The 19,338-nt window shown below is 36.4% G+C and overlaps 1 protein-coding gene across 2 annotated transcripts; it reads left to right on the top strand.

Moving 5' to 3' along the window:
• Window positions 1-263: 263 nt before the first annotated feature.
• Uggt (UDP-glucose-glycoprotein glucosyltransferase) lies at window positions 264-19,239 on the top strand. Of its 2 annotated transcripts, none has more exons than XM_081979036.1 (20): window positions 264-467; window positions 525-751; window positions 804-1,033; window positions 1,089-1,277; window positions 1,906-2,473; window positions 2,874-3,109; window positions 3,162-3,410; window positions 3,467-3,649; window positions 3,699-3,926; window positions 4,493-4,666; window positions 4,723-4,914; window positions 4,971-5,220; window positions 5,278-5,773; window positions 5,906-6,298; window positions 6,375-6,555; window positions 6,612-6,794; window positions 7,645-7,786; window positions 18,377-18,627; window positions 18,682-18,829; window positions 18,952-19,239. In XM_081979036.1, exons 2-20 carry the CDS (start codon window positions 526-528, stop codon window positions 18,978-18,980), a joined length of 4,548 nt encoding a protein of 1,515 aa, XP_081835162.1. In that variant the 5' UTR covers window positions 264-467; window position 525; the 3' UTR covers window positions 18,981-19,239. The 2 variants fall into 2 exon arrangements, with proteins under 2 accessions (XP_081835162.1, XP_081835163.1); XM_081979037.1 differs by having other exon boundaries at window positions 265-467; window positions 6,384-6,555.
• Window positions 19,240-19,338: the final 99 nt, after the last annotated feature.

The following is a 19,338-nucleotide window of genomic DNA, read 5'->3' as shown; positions in this document are numbered from 1 at the left end:
TTAATGTCAAAATAATTATTGTTAATCTGGAAAATTATTGTCGATCGTCCTGTTTTAGTTTTATGTATGCGATAAAAAAATGTTTGAAAGGACTTAAAGGCGTTTTCGTAAACCTACTTCTGTCAACTGAATCAGTTCACTTTCTTCTAGTCAAGTCATCTGAGTGCGAGAGAGAAAACTATACTCGCACAACATAAAAAATCGAGTTTAAATTCGGCAATCTCTGATTGGTCCATCAGTTTACGTCATTACAAAAGTTTTGACATCCACCGGTGACGTTTCCCAGTAGTGTAAACCAAATAGTTTTTTCAAAAAATGTTAGAACTAATTTTCTCTTAATTTCCTACTAATAATCTTATTTTCCGTTGTTTATTCTACTTGTAGTCGCATTAGTGTTATTACAAAAATATGCTGTTTAAGTAACAACATAGTGTCGCGTTATTTTGATCATTGGGTTAAGTTTTGAGGTTATGTTTTTATCAACTTGAAAAGAAAATTGTGTTTTATTTAAATGTACTTTACAGAATGATCGCCCAATCCGCATTTAAGGTATTTGTAGTGTTACTATTAAGCTTACAATGCTCTACAGCTAAGCGAAAACCCAAATCTGTAACCACCCTATTGGAAGCCAAATGGGATCGAACCCCTTTAATTTTAGAAGTGGCTGAATTTCTGGCAGATGAAAACCCAGAGTTTTATTGGAGGTTTATAGACTCCATATCTAAAGCCAGCCCTCCACTTAGTCAAATAGGTCAGTTGTTATTACTGTTAAGTTATGGCAATCAATGATAGTGTTGTTTTAGAAAATGACAGGAAAAGATATGAAGTTCTGTTAAAACATGCAGCTCAATTATTAACTCCATCACAGCTGTCAGTATTGAAACTCAGCTTATCTTTACACATTTACTCTCCAAAAGTTCAGATGTTCCAACAGATTGCATCAGAGCAAAATTTACCAACATGTCAATGTGTTGCAGATGTTGGTGGTCAAGTATCTTGTGATTTAAACGAAATTAAAAGTTTAATAGAAAAGGTGTGATTGTTTTGTGTTGTCAATTGCTCTGTACTACATAATTTTTTTTTTGTAGCCAAGTCAAAAATTTAAAAATACTGAATTGTTTAATGTTGATACTCATTATCCAGGCTCAGCAAACAGGTCACTAGCTGCAGTCCTTTATGGAGAACTGGGGACCCAGTGTTTTTCTCATTTCCACTCACTGCTAAAGGAAAAAGCTATTAGTGGGGATATTGATTATGTTGTCAGACATTTTCCACAAGTAGGTTGACCAGATCAGATTCTGAGTTGGAAGAAAAGGTTTTGAAGTCATTTTCATGGCACATGAAATAAATAAAAGGAAAAAAATGTTTTTAGTATTGTTTATATGAAGATAATTTATACTTTGTAGCAGAGCTTAACAGGGGTTTGAAATTTTTAACTCTCCTTGATTTCCCTCATTGATTGTGTATTTTATTGTTTTAAGGGAGAATAACTAATATAGTTTATAGCAAAATAACAGTAAAAAGAGATAACTGTTGTTAAATTGCTAATCTTGCCAACAGCTAAGTGTTCAGAACATTCTAAACAGAGTCTCTAATATTTTTTTGCTTTTTTGTCAGATATTTTATATTACTCTTTGTTATGAGGCTAGAAAAGCCATTTATGCCATGCACAGGAAGCTTGGTTCATTGGCATCTGAATTTTTAACTCCATTTTCTTCACTCAGTTGCAAATTTTACATTTTTATTCAAAAGATATGTTAGTAAACTGTTAAGCTCAAACCATTATGCAAATTAGTATGTTTGAAAGATTTGAGTTTTTTTGTAAAGTAAAATTTTTTTACTCTTACTTTTCTTTCAACACAGCAAATATTTTTTTGCCTAACCTAACCTACCTAAACTTTTAAGGAGCAAACTAATCAACGTCTACGACTATCAGGCTACGGTGTCGAACTCCAAATGAAATCTACCGAATATAAGTCACAGGATGATAGTGAGCTAAAAGATAAAGAAGGCAGTGCAGAAACATCACAGGAAGAAGAAGAAATCGAAATTGAAGGTTTCGACTTTGCAAAATTGAAGCAGCTCTTTCCAGACTTGAAGACAAATTTAGACAAGTTTAAACAACACCTTGAAGACTCCTCAAATGAACTAGCGGCTCTGAAAGTCTGGCAGTTTCAAGGGTTGAGTTTACAAGCGGCGGAAAGAATTATGCACGCTCCCAGAGATGAGGCACTGAAAGTGTTCACTAATATTGCCCAAAATTTTCCAATGCAAGCCAAAGGTTTAGTCAAAACTGTCGTCAACCCGGAAATGAAACGAGAAATGAAAATTAACTCGGATATTTTTGCTACCACACTCAACTTGCAACCGTCTGACACTGCCTTATTTATCAATGGGATGTTTCATGATGTTGATGTGGTTGATGTTTATGCTTTGTTAGATGTTTTGAGACAAGAACTCAGTACAATGGAAGGTAAGTTTATTATTATTTTTCTAAATAAATACCAAACATTAATAATTATTGTGTTGTTATATTTTTTTATTATAAGAAATACTCTAGTTATTTTAATAACAAAAATGTACAGGTATTTAATAAACTAAGTCAAAACTAGGTAAATTAGAGTGGGAGATTATTTGACTGTAGTTTGGAAAAGGCACTTAAGTACCGTTTTCTTCCTTGTAATGTGGAACAGGTTGAGCATAAGAAAATGTACCTTACCTTGTTTCATTTAAAGTATTACGTTCTGTACCTCTGATCTGAATTTAAAGACAAACGTTTAACGCGGATGTAATGAATGACAGAAAAATATTTTTTTGCGGAGGTCCAGAAAACACTTTTTTGTAATAGTGGTCAATATGGCAACAATTTACAGGTTTACATTCTTTGGGAATCAGGGATGAAAAACTTCGATCCCTCCTACACCTAGATTTTAGTGAAAGTAGTGGCTCATCGGAGTTTGCTATTGATATTAGGGATTCTGCAATAAATTGGTTGAACGATATTGAGAACGACTCGAAATTCCGTTATTGGTCCAGTAGTTTGATGGACCTTTTGAGACCCACTTTTCCTGGAATGTTGCGGCAAATAAGGAAAAATTTATACAACTTAGTGAGAGCTGTTTAAAAAAGAGCCAGAACTGTGTAAACATTCCCAATTTTAGGTGCTGATAATCGATCCCACCGATTCGAGTATTCGATCGATACTAAAAATTGTTGAGTCTTTTGTAATTCACGCTACTCCAATTAGAACTGGTATTGTATTTAAAGTCGATCCGTCCAAAGATGTAACGGGGTTAAATAATGCTGGGGTTGCGATGTTGTGTGCATTTAATTATGTCCAACAAACACAAGATCCACCCTCGGCTTATAGTTTTATCAGATCCGTGATGTCTTCTAGTGAAGGAGACCAGGTATTAATTGCTTATTTCTATACATATTGCCAGTCGTATTTTATATGTTTTGTTAGGTTACTGTGGAAGATATCAAAAAGGAGTTGAGATCACAATATAATGAAGATCCTCAAGACATTTTAGGTGAAGACTCTGACTATGACTTTGGCCGGCAATTGTCATCCGATTTTATTCAAAGAACTGGCTTAAAAGTATTTCCTCAAGCTTTGTTAAACGGCATACCGTTGCCTTATGATAAGGTAACTTTGATTTAAGTGACAGTCGGAAGTTTAACCATTATTTTATTAGATGAATGTGGAAGACTTTGAAGAAGTGGTGTTGCAAGAGGTTATGAGTCAAACTGTTCATTTCCAAAAGGCTATTTACAAAGGAAAACTGACGGACAATCAGAATGTAATTGATTACATTATGGATCAGCCTAATGTAATGCCCAGACTGAATGATCGGATTTTAAATCGGGAATTGTCGCGATATTTGGATATGTCCGGGAAAGCGACTAGTACAAGCAATATTGGGGTGAGTTGTATTTGTTTGTTTATTGATATGAGTTTGTATGAAAATTAAGTGTGTGTAAATTTCAGCTTAGCTATTAGATAAACTTAAACACTTGGTAATAAACATAAAAACGTTATTCTGCTAAAAGGTGCAACAAAATTTTTATTACAAACACCCATTTTTATTAATAATAAAAAAACGTATGCAATTAAAACACGGTGAAATAATGTAAAACTCTTTTTCCTGAAAAACTGTAAAGTACTTACCACAGAAGTCATAAAATTGAATAATTAAATATATGGAACTATAAGTTTATGACAGAGAGTTTATTGCGGTTTTACTAGTCCGCTTTAATTTATTTTTATGAAAAAATTATGTGTGTGATCGGCAATGTTTCCTAACCCTAAAAACGTACAAAAAAGCGGTACATAGTCGACGTCAAACTTTAATAATCACGCTATATCCGATAAAGCCTCCAACATTTGGAAGTAGTGGTAAAGGGTATTTGTTTTGAACAATTATGAAAACTGTCATAAATTTCTCTCTTGCGTTTTGTATTAGTTTATTATTTAACTTAATGTCTTCAGGCTTTAATACAATTGAGCCTACCTGATATGACTGCAACTGCTATAGAAAACGTCAAATACTTTACTGTTCCCACTAAAAAAGAACGACGGTATCACTCGGTCACATACTGGATTGTAAGCGATTTGGACTGTCTTAAAGGTAGACAGTTGCTGTTGAACGCTCTAAACCATTTGGTATGCTTTTAGTGACTTTCTAATATACGGACTATTAAGTATTCCGTAATTTTTAGAAATCCGAGAGTGATATTAGAGTTAGTTTCTTACCAAACGTGAACGGCGATAAGAAAAATACTTTTAATAAAGTTGTACTAGCGGCTTTAGAAGTACTACCTCCTGAAGCATCGTTGGCTTTAATATTAGGTCTTTTAAATAAGGAGGATTCGTCTGAAAAGTTAGATAACGGAGACACATTGGACATACCAGTAAGTGATATTTAAAAATTCGCAGAACAAATTTTTATCATAATTGGATTATACAGGCTGAAGTTTGGTCGAAGGTTGAATCACAGGAACTTAACTTGAAAATGCTTCGAGTTTACGCTCAAAGAGTTTTAGGTTTAAAACAGGGTGAAAGAGCTGTGATAGCTAACGGGCGAGTTCTTGGCCCTCTTAGCGACAACGAAGAATTTACAGAGGAAGACTTTTCTCTGTTAGAACGTTTCACAAGAGCCACTTATCTGGATAAAATCAATAAAGCCTTCAGCACTTCTAGTGATGACGATGATGACGGTTAGTTTTGTTATTACCAGGCTTGCTCTGCATTGACTGTTCAATAATCCTTTTTAGTTATTACCAGTGACACTATCCTGAAACTTGAACCTCTATTAGTTTCCAAGTCGTCTAGCAAACCCCGTTTTGAAATTTCTCACAGCTCCACTGAACACTCAGTAATAAAAATTCCTCCTCGTCATCCAGACCAAGTCGCCTTCGATCTGGTGGCTATAGTTGATCCAGTATCCAGAGGGGCGCAGAAAATTGGTCCCATACTTCAGGTGTTACAAGAAGTGTTAAACTGTAACATTAAACTCTTCTTGAACAGTGTAGAGAAAAACAGCGATATGCCGGTAAAGAGCTTTTACCGGTTTGTTTTGGAGCCGGAAATTCAGTTTTCGGAGGATGGGAAACAGCTACCAGGCCCAATTGCGCGTTTTAATAATATGCCCAGCTCTCCTCTGCTTACACAAAACTATCACGTGCCAGAAAATTGGTTGGTTGAGGTAGTTCGATCGGTTTACGATTTGGATAATATTCGACTCGAAAATGTAGAAAGCAACGTGCATAGGTAAGCTGTTTTAACTACTTAAAAAACTAGTTGAATTAGGGGAAATAATTTAAACAAAAACTTTTTGACAGTTGTACTGAATTTTAAAGTGTATTAACTTAAACAACACCAGTCAGATTGTTTTTCTTTCAGCGAATATGAGTTAGAGTACCTCCTCCTTGAAGGGCATTGTTTTGAACAAACTACCGGGAGTCCACCAAGAGGACTTCAAATTACACTAGGCACTGACAGTAAACCTGTAATAGTAGATACAATTGTTATGGCAAACTTGGGTTATTTCCAACTGAAAGCTAACCCAGGCAGTTGGATATTAAGACTGCGGCAAGGTAGAAGTGCCGAAATCTACGATATTGTTAGCCATGATGGCACCGACACACCTACGAATTCGACTGACATTAAAGTACTTATCAGCCAGTTAAGGTCACATATTGTTAAGCTACGAGTGCAGAAAAAGCCTGACAAACTGCAAATGGACTTGCTTTCGGATGACGACGATAACGGTGGAATATGGAATTCTATTACCAGGTAAAGAAAACTTGCACGTGTAGTGGATTGGGTTGTTGCATGCAAATGTTGAAAATGTGCTTTTTTCCAATGGAAGAATTTTTAGTTCTTTCGGAGGCAAAGAAGAGAAGAACGAAGAAAAATTAAACATTTTCTCTGTAGCGTCTGGTCATTTGTATGAACGGTTTCTGAAAATCATGATGTTGTCTGTGTTGAAACATACTAAAACTCCGGTTAAATTCTGGTTTTTAAAAAATTATTTATCACCACAAATAAAGGTAACTTAACAGGTTAGACTTGTGCTGTTTGGTGTAACTAATGTTTTTTTTTATAGGACTTCTTGCCGTATATGGCGAAAGAGTACGGTTTTGAGTACGAGTTGGTACAGTATAAGTGGCCTAGATGGTTAACACCTCAAACTGAGAAGCAGCGGATTATTTGGGGTTATAAAATTTTGTTCTTGGATGTCTTGTTCCCGTTGGATGTGAAGAAGATTATTTTTGTTGACGCAGATCAGGTAAGAACTTGTTATAAACAAAACAAAAACACATACAGTGTGACCCATTTAGAATGGAAACACCCCTATAAAATTTTAGGTTATTAACCGATTTCAATGATTTTTTTTTGAAATAATTAGGAATGAAATGTCTATTACGGGAGAAAATTTTAAATATTTATTGCAGTTTTCAGGTCATATTACGATACTTTTTCTTGATAGAAAATGGAGAATTTTTATTAGCGATTTTTTTATTGAAAAAAATACTACGCCACTGGATCTATAGTGCTTTCAAATAGCTGTGACCAAAATTTCATAAAAATCCATTTGTTAATAACAAAGTTGACATTTTCAGACAAATTCAAATTCAAAAATCCTCTAAGCTAACGGTCACAAAAGAACACCCTGCATCAACTGTTGCCATAGAAATGGTGTTATTATTTACTTGTTTATTATTAATTATTAATTGATTAATTTAATTAAAAAAAAAATAAAATTAAAAAAAAAATAATAAATAAAAATTAATTTTTTAATTTTGGTCACAGCTATTTGAAAACACTATAGATCCAGTGGCGTAGTAATTTTTTCAATAAAAAAATCGCTAATAAAAATTCTCCATTTTCTATCAAGAAAAAGTATCGTAATATGACCTGAAAACTGAAATAAATATTTAAAATTTTCTCCCGTAATAGACATTTCATTCCTAATTATTTCAAAAAAAAATCATTGAAATCGGTTAATAACCTAAAATTTTATAGGGGTGTTTCCATTCTAAATGGGTCACACTGTATAACATACAAATTCACTTTAAATAGACGTTAATGTTTTTGACGTTAACTTGCATTAAATTTTTGTAAATTTCATTTACCAGGTGGTGAGGACCGACCTTAAAGAGTTGAGAGACTTGGATCTAGGAGGAGCGCCTTATGGTTACACTCCTTTCTGCGATTCTCGTACAGAAATGGATGGTTTTCGGTTTTGGAAACAAGGTTATTGGCGCAATCATTTACAAGGTAATGTTTGTACAGTCTCTGTTCAGTGAGTTCTGACTGTTGCGTCATAATCACCAGCAAAAAACGTATGTCGGTGATTAAATGTGATATTGATTGATTGTCAAAATGATTATAGTTTTAGATTATAACTTAAGGGGGCTTTTATACATTATATAGTATAACACCAAACAAAGTTTATAACAATTCTTAGAAGGGGTATGGTGAGTTGTCACAGTCACATGAAAACTTAGCCATTAAATGTGCCGGTGCAAATGGCTCTTAGAATACTTGTATAGGCCTTTTGCAAATTTCAACATGATTCTAGAGGCCTCTGGCAAATTTTAGAAGGTTTTTGATAGTATTTTGGGTCATCTGGCAATTTTAAACAATTCTTATACGTATAGAACGCCTGTAGAACTTTTTTAAAGGTTGTCAGTAGTATTTAGAAGCTACTGGCACTTTCTTAATGGATCTAGAAGCGTTTGACAATTTAAAACAAATTTTGGAAGGTCTAAGACCCTTGTAAAAGCCTCTGGCAATTTCTAGAAAGTTTACAGTATTATTTAGAGAGCTCTCGCACTTTCAAAATGGTTCTAGAGGCATCTGATAATTTAAAACAATTCTTGGAAGGTTTAAGACACTGGTAGAGGCCTCTGGCACTTTTGAAAAGGTGATCAGTAGAACTTAAAGGTGTCTGGCAGATTCAAAATGGTCTTAAAAGCCTTTGACAATTTAAATCAAGTCTGGGCAGGTTTAAGACGCTTGTCTGGCACTATTTGGAAAGTTCTCAATAGCATTTAGAGGTCTTTGGCACATTCAAAACGGTCATAGAGACCTCTCGCATTTTAAAACATCTCTGGGAAAGATTAAGACACTTGTAGAAGCTACAGGCACTTTTTAGAAACTTGTCAGTAGCATTTAGAATTCTCTGGCACTTCCAAAATGGTTCTAGAGGCATCTGATAATTTAAAACAATCTTGGAAGGTTTAGGACACTGGTAGAGGCCTCTGGCACTTTTGAAAAGGTAATCAGTAGCACTTAGAGGTGTTTGGCAGATTCAAAATGGTCTTAAAAGCCTTTGACAATTTAAATTAAGTCTGGGCAGGTTTAAGACGCTTGTCTGGCACTATTTGGAAGGTTCTCAATAGCATTTAGAGGTCTTTGGCACATTCAAAACGGTCATAGAGACCTCTCACAATTTAAAACAACTCTCGGAAAGATTAAGACACTTGTAGAAGCTACAGGCACTTTTTAGAAGGTTGACAGTAGCATTTAGAATTCTCTGGCACTTCCAAAATGGTTCTAGAAGCATCTGATAATTTAAAACAATTCTTGGAAGGTTTAAGACACTGGTAGAGGCCTCTGGCACTTTTGAAAAAGTTATCAGTAGAACTTAGAGGTGTCTGGCAGATTCAAAATGGTCTTAAAAGCCTTTGACAATTTAAATTAAGTCTGGGCAGGTTTAAGACGCTTGTCTGGCACTATTTGGAAAGTTCTCAATAGCATTTAGAGGTCTTTGGCACATTCAAAACGGTCATAGAGACCGGTCGCATTTTAAAACATCTCTCGGAAAGATTAAGACACTTGTAGAAGCTACAGGCACTTTTTAGAAACTTGTCAGTAGCATTTAGAGATCTCTGGCACTTCCAAAATGGTTCTAGAGGCATCTGATAATTTAAAACAATTCTTGGAAGGTTTAAGACACTGGTAGAAGCCTCTGGCACTGTTGAAAAGGTTATCAGTAGCACTTAGAGGTGTTTGGCAGATTCAAAATGGTCTTAAAAGCCTTTGACAATTTAAATTAAGTCTGGGCAGGTTTAAGACGCTTGTCTGGCACTATTTGGAAGGTTCTCAATAGCATTTAGAGGTCTTTGGCACATTCAAAACGGTCATAGAGACCTCTCACAATTTAAAACAACTCTCGGAAAGATTAAGACACTTGTAGAAGCTACAGGCACTTTTTAGAAACTTGTCAGTAGCATTTAGAGATCTCTGGCACTTCCAAAATGGTTCTAGAGGCATCTGATAATTTAAAACAATTCTTGGAAGGTTTAAGACACTGGTAGAAGCCTCTGGCACTTTTGAAAAGGTTATCAGTAGAACTTAGAGGTGTCTGGCAGATTCAAAATGGTCTTAAAAGCCTTTGACAATTTAAATCAAGTCTGGGCAGGTTTAAGACGCTTGTCTGGCACTATTTGGAAAGTTCTCAATAGCATTTAGAGGTCTTTGGCACATTCAAAACGGTCATAGAGACCTCTCGCATTTTAAAACATCTCTGGGAAAGATTAAGACACTTGTAGAAGCTACAGGCACTTTTTAGAAGGTTGACAGTAGCATTTAGAATTCTCTGGCACTTCCAAAATGGTTCTAGAAGCATCTGATAATTTAAAACAATTCTTGGAAGGTTTAAGACACTGGTAGAGGCCTCTGGCACTTTTGAAAAAGTTATCAGTAGAACTTAGAGGTGTCTGGCAGATTCAAAATGGTCTTAAAAGCCTTTGACAATTTAAATCAAGTCTGGGCAGGTTTAAGACGCTTGTCTGGCACTATTTGGAAAGTTCTCAATAGCATTTAGAGGTCTTTGGCACATTCAAAACGGTCATAGAGACCTCTCACAATTTAAAACAACTCTCGGAAAGATTAAGACACTTGTAGAAGCTACAGGCACTTTTTAGAAACTTGTCAGTAGCATTTAGAGATCTCTGGCACTTCCAAAATGGTTCTAGAGGCATCTGATAATTTAAAACAATTCTTGGAAGGTTTAAGACACTGGTAGAAGCCTCTGGCACTTTTGAAAAGGTTATCAGTAGAACTTAGAGGTGTCTGGCAGATTCAAAATGGTCTTAAAAGCCTTTGACAATTTAAATCAAGTCTGGGCAGGTTTAAGACGCTTGTCTGGCACTATTTGGAAAGTTCTCAATAGCATTTAGAGGTCTTTGGCACATTCAAAACGGTCATAGAGACCTCTCGCAATTTAAAACAACTCTGGGAAAGATTAAGACACTTGTAGAAGCTACAGTCACTTTTTAGAAGCTTGTCAGTAGCATTTAGAGATCTCTGGCACTTCCAAAATGGTTCTAGAGGCATCTGATAATTTAAAACAATTCTTGGAAGGTTTAAGACACTGGTAGAAGCCTCTGGCACTTTTGAAAAGGTTATCAGTAGCACTTAGAGGTGTCTGGCAGATTCAAAATGGTCTTAAAAGCCTTTGACAATTTAAATCAAGTCTGGGCAGGTTTAAGACGCTTGTCTGGCACTATTTGGAAAGTTCTCTATAGCATTTAGAGGTCTTTGGCACATTCAAAACGGTCATAGAGACCGGTCGCATTTTAAAACATCTCTGGGAAAGATTAAGACACTTGTAGAAGCTACAGGCACTTTTTAGAAGCTTGTCAGTAGCATTTAGAGATCTCTGGCACTTCCAAAATGGTTCTAGAAGCATCTGATAATTTAAAACAATTCTTGGAAGGTTTAAGACACTGGTAGAGGCCTCTGGCACTTTTGAAAAGGTGATCAGTAGAACTTAAAGGTGTCTGGCAGATTCAAAATGGTCTTAAAAGCCTTTGACAATTTAAATTAAGTCTGGGCAGGTTTAAGACGCTTGTCTGGCACTATTTGGAAAGTTCTCAATAGCATTTAGAGGTCTTTGGCACATTCAAAACGGTCATAGAGACCGGTCGCATTTTAAAACATCTCTGGGAAAGATTAAGACACTTGTAGAAGCTACAGGCACTTTTTAGAAACTTGTCAGTAGCATTTAGAGATCTCTGGCACTTCCAAAATGGTTCTAGAGGCATCTGATAATTTAAAACAATTCTTGGAAGGTTTAAGACACTGGTAGAAGCCTCTGGCACTTTTGAAAAGGTTATCAGTAGCACTTAGAGGTGTTTGGCAGATTCAAAATGGTCTTAAAAGCCTTTGACAATTTAAATTAAGTCTGGGCAGGTTTAAGACGCTTGTCTGGCACTATTTGGAAAGTTCTCAATAGCATTTAGAGGTCTTTGGCACATTCAAAACGGTCATAGAGACCTCTCACAATTTAAAACAACTCTCGGAAAGATTAAGACACTTGTAGAAGCTACAGGCACTTTTTAGAAACTTGTCAGTAGCATTTAGAGATCTCTGGCACTTCCAAAATGGTTCTAGAGGCATCTGATAATTTAAAACAATTCTTGGAAGGTTTAAGACACTGGTAGAAGCCTCTGGCACTTTTGAAAAGGTTATCAGTAGAACTTAGAGGTGTCTGGCAGATTCAAAATGGTCTTAAAAGCCTTTGACAATTTAAATCAAGTCTGGGCAGGTTTAAGACGCTTGTCTGGCACTATTTGGAAAGTTCTCAATAGCATTTAGAGGTCTTTGGCACATTCAAAACGGTCATAGAGACCGGTCGCATTTTAAAACATCTCTCGGAAAGATTAAGACACTTGTAGAAGCTACAGGCACTTTTTAGAAACTTGTCAGTAGCATTTAGAGATCTCTGGCACTTCCAAAATGGTTCTAGAGGCATCTGATAATTTAAAACAATTCTTGGAAGGTTTAAGACACTGGTAGAAGCCTCTGGCACTGTTGAAAAGGTTATCAGTAGCACTTAGAGGTGTTTGGCAGATTCAAAATGGTCTTAAAAGCCTTTGACAATTTAAATTAAGTCTGGGCAGGTTTAAGACGCTTGTCTGGCACTATTTGGAAGGTTCTCAATAGCATTTAGAGGTCTTTGGCACATTCAAAACGGTCATAGAGACCTCTCACAATTTAAAACAACTCTCGGAAAGATTAAGACACTTGTAGAAGCTACAGGCACTTTTTAGAAACTTGTCAGTAGCATTTAGAGATCTCTGGCACTTCCAAAATGGTTCTAGAGGCATCTGATAATTTAAAACAATTCTTGGAAGGTTTAAGACACTGGTAGAAGCCTCTGGCACTTTTGAAAAGGTTATCAGTAGAACTTAGAGGTGTCTGGCAGATTCAAAATGGTCTTAAAAGCCTTTGACAATTTAAATCAAGTCTGGGCAGGTTTAAGACGCTTGTCTGGCACTATTTGGAAAGTTCTCAATAGCATTTAGAGGTCTTTGGCACATTCAAAACGGTCATAGAGACCTCTCGCATTTTAAAACATCTAGGGGAAAGATTAAGACACTTGTAGAAGCTACAGGCACTTTTTAGAAACTTGTCAGTAGCATTTAGAGATCTCTGGCACTTCCAAAATGGTTCTAGAGGCATCTGATAATTTAAAACAATTCTTGGAAGGTTTAAGACACTGGTAGAAGCCTCTGGCACTTTTGAAAAGGTTATCAGTAGCACTTAGAGGTGTTTGGCAGATTCAAAATGGTCTTAAAAGCCTTTGACAATTTAAATTAAGTCTGGGCAGGTTTAAGACGCTTGTCTGGCACTATTTGGAAGGTTCTCAATAGCATTTAGAGGTCTTTGGCACATTCAAAACGGTCATAGAGACCTCTCACAATTTAAAACAACTCTCGGAAAGATTAAGACACTTGTAGAAGCTACAGGCACTTTTTAGAAACTTGTCAGTAGCATTTAGAGATCTCTGGCACTTCCAAAATGGTTCTAGAGGCATCTGATAATTTAAAACAATTCTTGGAAGGTTTAAGACACTGGTAGAAGCCTCTGGCACTTTTGAAAAGGTTATCAGTAGAACTTAGAGGTGTCTGGCAGATTCAAAATGGTCTTAAAAGCCTTTGACAATTTAAATCAAGTCTGGGCAGGTTTAAGACGCTTGTCTGGCACTATTTGGAAAGTTCTCAATAGCATTTAGAGGTCTTTGGCACATTCAAAACGGTCATAGAGACCTCTCGCAATTTAAAACAACTCTGGGAAAGATTAAGACACTTGTAGAAGCTACAGTCACTTTTTAGAAGCTTGTCAGTAGCATTTAGAGATCTCTGGCACTTCCAAAATGGTTCTAGAGGCATCTGATAATTTAAAACAATTCTTGGAAGGTTTAAGACACTGGTAGAAGCCTCTGGCACTTTTGAAAAGGTTATCAGTAGCACTTAGAGGTGTCTGGCAGATTCAAAATGGTCTTAAAAGCCTTTGACAATTTAAATCAAGTCTGGGCAGGTTTAAGACGCTTGTCTGGCACTATTTGGAAAGTTCTCTATAGCATTTAGAGGTCTTTGGCACATTCAAAACGGTCATAGAGACCGGTCGCATTTTAAAACATCTCTGGGAAAGATTAAGACACTTGTAGAAGCTACAGGCACTTTTTAGAAACTTGTCAGTAGCATTTAGAGATCTCTGGCACTTCCAAAATGGTTCTAGAGGCATCTGATAATTTAAAACAATTCTTGGAAGGTTTAAGACACTGGTAGAAGCCTCTGGCACTTTTGAAAAGGTTATCAGTAGCACTTAGAGGTGTCTGGCAGATTCAAAATGGTCTTAAAAGCCTTTGACAATTTAAATCAAGTCTGGGCAGGTTTAAGACGCTTGTCTGGCACTATTTGGAAAGTTCTCTATAGCATTTAGAGGTCTTTGGCACATTCAAAACGGTCATAGAGACCGGTCGCATTTTAAAACATCTCTGGGAAAGATTAAGACACTTGTAGAAGCTACAGGCACTTTTTAGAAGCTTGTCAGTAGCATTTAGAGATCTCTGGCACTTCCAAAATGGTTCTAGAAGCATCTGATAATTTAAAACAATTCTTGGAAGGTTTAAGACACTGGTAGAGGCCTCTGGCACTTTTGAAAAGGTGATCAGTAGAACTTAAAGGTGTCTGGCAGATTCAAAATGGTCTTAAAAGCCTTTGACAATTTAAATTAAGTCTGGGCAGGTTTAAGACGCTTGTCTGGCACTATTTGGAAAGTTCTCAATAGCATTTAGAGGTCTTTGGCACATTCAAAACGGTCATAGAGACCGGTCGCATTTTAAAACATCTCTGGGAAAGATTAAGACACTTGTAGAAGCTACAGGCACTTTTTAGAAACTTGTCAGTAGCATTTAGAGATCTCTGGCACTTCCAAAATGGTTCTAGAGGCATCTGATAATTTAAAACAATTCTTGGAAGGTTTAAGACACTGGTAGAAGCCTCTGGCACTTTTGAAAAGGTTATCAGTAGCACTTAGAGGTGTTTGGCAGATTCAAAATGGTCTTAAAAGCCTTTGACAATTTAAATTAAGTCTGGGCAGGTTTAAGACGCTTGTCTGGCACTATTTGGAAAGTTCTCAATAGCATTTAGAGGTCTTTGGCACATTCAAAACGGTCATAGAGACCTCTCACAATTTAAAACAACTCTCGGAAAGATTAAGACACTTGTAGAAGCTACAGGCACTTTTTAGAAACTTGTCAGTAGCATTTAGAGATCTCTGGCACTTCCAAAATGGTTCTAGAGGCATCTGATAATTTAAAACAATTCTTGGAAGGTTTAAGACACTGGTAGAAGCCTCTGGCACTTTTGAAAAGGTTATCAGTAGAACTTAGAGGTGTCTGGCAGATTCAAAATGGTCTTAAAAGCCTTTGACAATTTAAATCAAGTCTGGGCAGGTTTAAGACGCTTGTCTGGCACTATTTGGAAAGTTCTCAATAGCATTTAGAGGTCTTTGGCACATTCAAAACGGTCATAGAGACCGGTCGCATTTTAAAACATCTCTCGGAAAGATTAAGACACTTGTAGAAGCTACAGGCACTTTTTAGAAACTTGTCAGTAGCATTTAGAGATCTCTGGCACTTCCAAAATGGTTCTAGAGGCATCTGATAATTTAAAACAATTCTTGGAAGGTTTAAGACACTGGTAGAAGCCTCTGGCACTGTTGAAAAGGTTATCAGTAGCACTTAGAGGTGTTTGGCAGATTCAAAATGGTCTTAAAAGCCTTTGACAATTTAAATTAAGTCTGGGCAGGTTTAAGACGCTTGTCTGGCACTATTTGGAAGGTTCTCAATAGCATTTAGAGGTCTTTGGCACATTCAAAACGGTCATAGAGACCTCTCACAATTTAAAACAACTCTCGGAAAGATTAAGACACTTGTAGAAGCTACAGGCACTTTTTAGAAACTTGTCAGTAGCATTTAGAGATCTCTGGCACTTCCAAAATGGTTCTAGAGGCATCTGATAATTTAAAACAATTCTTGGAAGGTTTAAGACACTGGTAGAAGCCTCTGGCACTTTTGAAAAGGTTATCAGTAGAACTTAGAGGTGTCTGGCAGATTCAAAATGGTCTTAAAAGCCTTTGACAATTTAAATCAAGTCTGGGCAGGTTTAAGACGCTTGTCTGGCACTATTTGGAAAGTTCTCAATAGCATTTAGAGGTCTTTGGCACATTCAAAACGGTCATAGAGACCTCTCGCATTTTAAAACATCTAGGGGAAAGATTAAGACACTTGTAGAAGCTACAGGCACTTTTTAGAAACTTGTCAGTAGCATTTAGAGATCTCTGGCACTTCCAAAATGGTTCTAGAGGCATCTGATAATTTAAAACAATTCTTGGAAGGTTTAAGACACTGGTAGAAGCCTCTGGCACTTTTGAAAAGGTTATCAGTAGCACTTAGAGGTGTTTGGCAGATTCAAAATGGTCTTAAAAGCCTTTGACAATTTAAATTAAGTCTGGGCAGGTTTAAGACGCTTGTCTGGCACTATTTGGAAGGTTCTCAATAGCATTTAGAGGTCTTTGGCACATTCAAAACGGTCATAGAGACCTCTCACAATTTAAAACAACTCTCGGAAAGATTAAGACACTTGTAGAAGCTACAGGCACTTTTTAGAAACTTGTCAGTAGCATTTAGAGATCTCTGGCACTTCCAAAATGGTTCTAGAGGCATCTGATAATTTAAAACAATTCTTGGAAGGTTTAAGACACTGGTAGAAGCCTCTGGCACTTTTGAAAAGGTTATCAGTAGAACTTAGAGGTGTCTGGCAGATTCAAAATGGTCTTAAAAGCCTTTGACAATTTAAATCAAGTCTGGGCAGGTTTAAGACGCTTGTCTGGCACTATTTGGAAAGTTCTCAATAGCATTTAGAGGTCTTTGGCACATTCAAAACGGTCATAGAGACCTCTCGCAATTTAAAACAACTCTGGGAAAGATTAAGACACTTGTAGAAGCTACAGTCACTTTTTAGAAGCTTGTCAGTAGCATTTAGAGATCTCTGGCACTTCCAAAATGGTTCTAGAGGCATCTGATAATTTAAAACAATTCTTGGAAGGTTTAAGACACTGGTAGAAGCCTCTGGCACTTTTGAAAAGGTTATCAGTAGCACTTAGAGGTGTCTGGCAGATTCAAAATGGTCTTAAAAGCCTTTGACAATTTAAATCAAGTCTGGGCAGGTTTAAGACGCTTGTCTGGCACTATTTGGAAAGTTCTCTATAGCATTTAGAGGTCTTTGGCACATTCAAAACGGTCATAGAGACCGGTCGCATTTTAAAACATCTCTGGGAAAGATTAAGACACTTGTAGAAGCTACAGGCACTTTTTAGAAACTTGTCAGTAGCATTTAGAGATCTCTGGCACTTCCAAAATGGTTCTAGAGGCATCTGATAATTTAAAACAATTCTTGGAAGGTTTAAGACACTGGTAGAAGCCTCTGGCACTTTTGAAAAGGTTATCAGTAGCACTTAGAGGTGTTTGGCAGATTCAAAATGGTCTTAAAAGCCTTTGACAATTTAAATTAAGTCTGGGCAGGTTTAAGACGCTTGTCTGGCACTATTTGGAAGGTTCTCAATAGCATTTAGAGGTCTTTGGCACATTCAAAACGGTCATAGAGACCTCTCACAATTTAAAACAACTCTCGGAAAGATTAAGACACTTGTAGAAGCTACAGGCACTTTTTAGAAGGTTGACAGTAGCATTTAGAATTCTCTGGCACTTCCAAAATGGTTCTAGAAGCATCTGATAATTTAAAACAATTCTTGGAAGGTTTAAGACACTGGTAGAAGCCTCTGGCACTTTTGAAAAGGTTATCAGTAGCACTTAGAGGTGTTTGGCAGATTCAAAATGGTCTTAAAAGCCTTTGACAATTTAAATCAAGTCTGGGCAGGTTTAAGACGCTTGTCTGGCACTATTTGGAAAGTTCTCAATAGCATTTAGAGGTCTTTGGCACATTCAAAACGGTCATAGAGACCTCTCGCAATTTAAAACAACTCTGGGAAAGATTAAGACACTTGTAGAAGCTACAGTCACTTTTTAGAAACTTGTCAGTAGCATTTAGAGATCTCTGGCACTTCCAAAATGGTTCTAGAGGCATCTGATAATTTAAAACAATTCTTGGAAGGTTTAAGACACTGGTAGAAGCCTCTGGCACTTTTGAAAAGGTTATCAGTAGCACTTAGAGGTGTCTGGCAGATTCAAAATGGTCTTAAAAGCCTTTGACAATTTAAATCAAGTCTGGGCAGGTTTAAGACGCTTGTCTGGCACTATTTGGAAAGTTCTCTATAGCATTTAGAGGTCTTTGGCACATTCAAAACGGTCATAGAGACCTCTCACAATTTAAAACAACTCTGGGAAAGATTAAGACACAGTTTTATTCAATCTTCATCTAAAGAAATGAGATAAATCATGTGAAGCAACAGTCAGAAGTCACTGAGCAAAGACTAGCATGTACTTTACTTGATCTAGAGTTTATACTACTTATTAGGAAATACTTCAACCATTGGTATATCTAATTTTAGGACGCAGATATCACATTTCCGCATTGTATGTTGTGGATCTTAAACGATTTAGGCGAATAGCTGCAGGCGATCGGCTTAGAGGTCAATACCAAGCGCTTAGCCAAGATCCGAACAGTTTGTCAAACTTGGATCAAGACTTACCCAACAATATGATCCATCAAGTGGCTATCAAATCGCTTCCTCAAGAGTGGTTGTGGTGTGAAACTTGGTGCGATGACGCATCAAAAGCTAGAGCAAAGACTATAGACTTGGTATGTGTTTTTTTTTTTAAATTATACTAGCATGGAATTATATTGTGGTTGTAGTGTAATAATCCCATGACCAAAGAAGCAAAACTGTCAGCAGCAATTCGAATACTACCGGAATGGAAAGGTTACGATGATGAAATAAGAGAATTGCAGAAAAAAATCGATTCAGGGTTGTTAGACGATGATCCTGCTGTCATTGAGAAGGGTAAGTTTTTTTGTTATTAATTTGAAATTGATTCTTTATTAAGGGAACTTAATAATTACTGCAACATTCTATTAGCAAAGAGAACTTTACTGGTTGGTGATTTTTGAACTAATTTGTTGCAGATACGACTGATATACATTCAGAGCTGTAGGCCATACCATAGAATTAGTTTAATTTGAAAGTGCATTGTGTACATACAGTGATTTTGTTATTTCTATCTTGATGGTGATTTGGTGTTGTGCTCAACTGCAACCGAGTAATTAAAAAGGGAGTAAATGGCTTCGTTGCAGTGAACTTGTAACAATTTTTTTATTAAGGAATATTTATTGGTTTTTTCCTTCTTTTGGATAACAGAATTACGCTGCTGTCCGATAGAGTGAAAATATTTCAATAAAATTAAACATATGAAAGTGTTGTTTATCACGCTCCTTGGTAGGTATGTTATCACCAATTTCCTATTCACTTTTAGCAGATTTTCAAGTGTCAGTTAGTCACCTCAAATTAATACA

The sequence above is a fragment of the Ips typographus genome, linkage group LG4 (assembly GCF_016097725.1).
Source record: "Ips typographus isolate SLU linkage group LG4, UJ_Ityp_2.0, whole genome shotgun sequence".
Classification (NCBI taxonomy): Eukaryota; Metazoa; Arthropoda; class Insecta; order Coleoptera; family Curculionidae; genus Ips; species Ips typographus.
This window is presented reverse-complemented; position numbering and strand designations above follow the sequence as displayed.

Excerpts from the sequence above, each read along its gene's own strand:
- Uggt (XM_081979036.1), top strand. The coding sequence starts at position 526 with ATGATCGCCCAATCCGCATTTAAGGTATTTGTAGTGTTACTATTAAGC. Across the intron at positions 3,110-3,161 it reads GGAAAAATTTATACAACTTA|GTGCTGATAATCGATCCCAC; the intron begins GTGAGAGCTGTT and ends TCCCAATTTTAG. Across the intron at positions 6,556-6,611 it reads ATTTATCACCACAAATAAAG|GACTTCTTGCCGTATATGGC; the intron begins GTAACTTAACAG and ends TTTTTTTTATAG.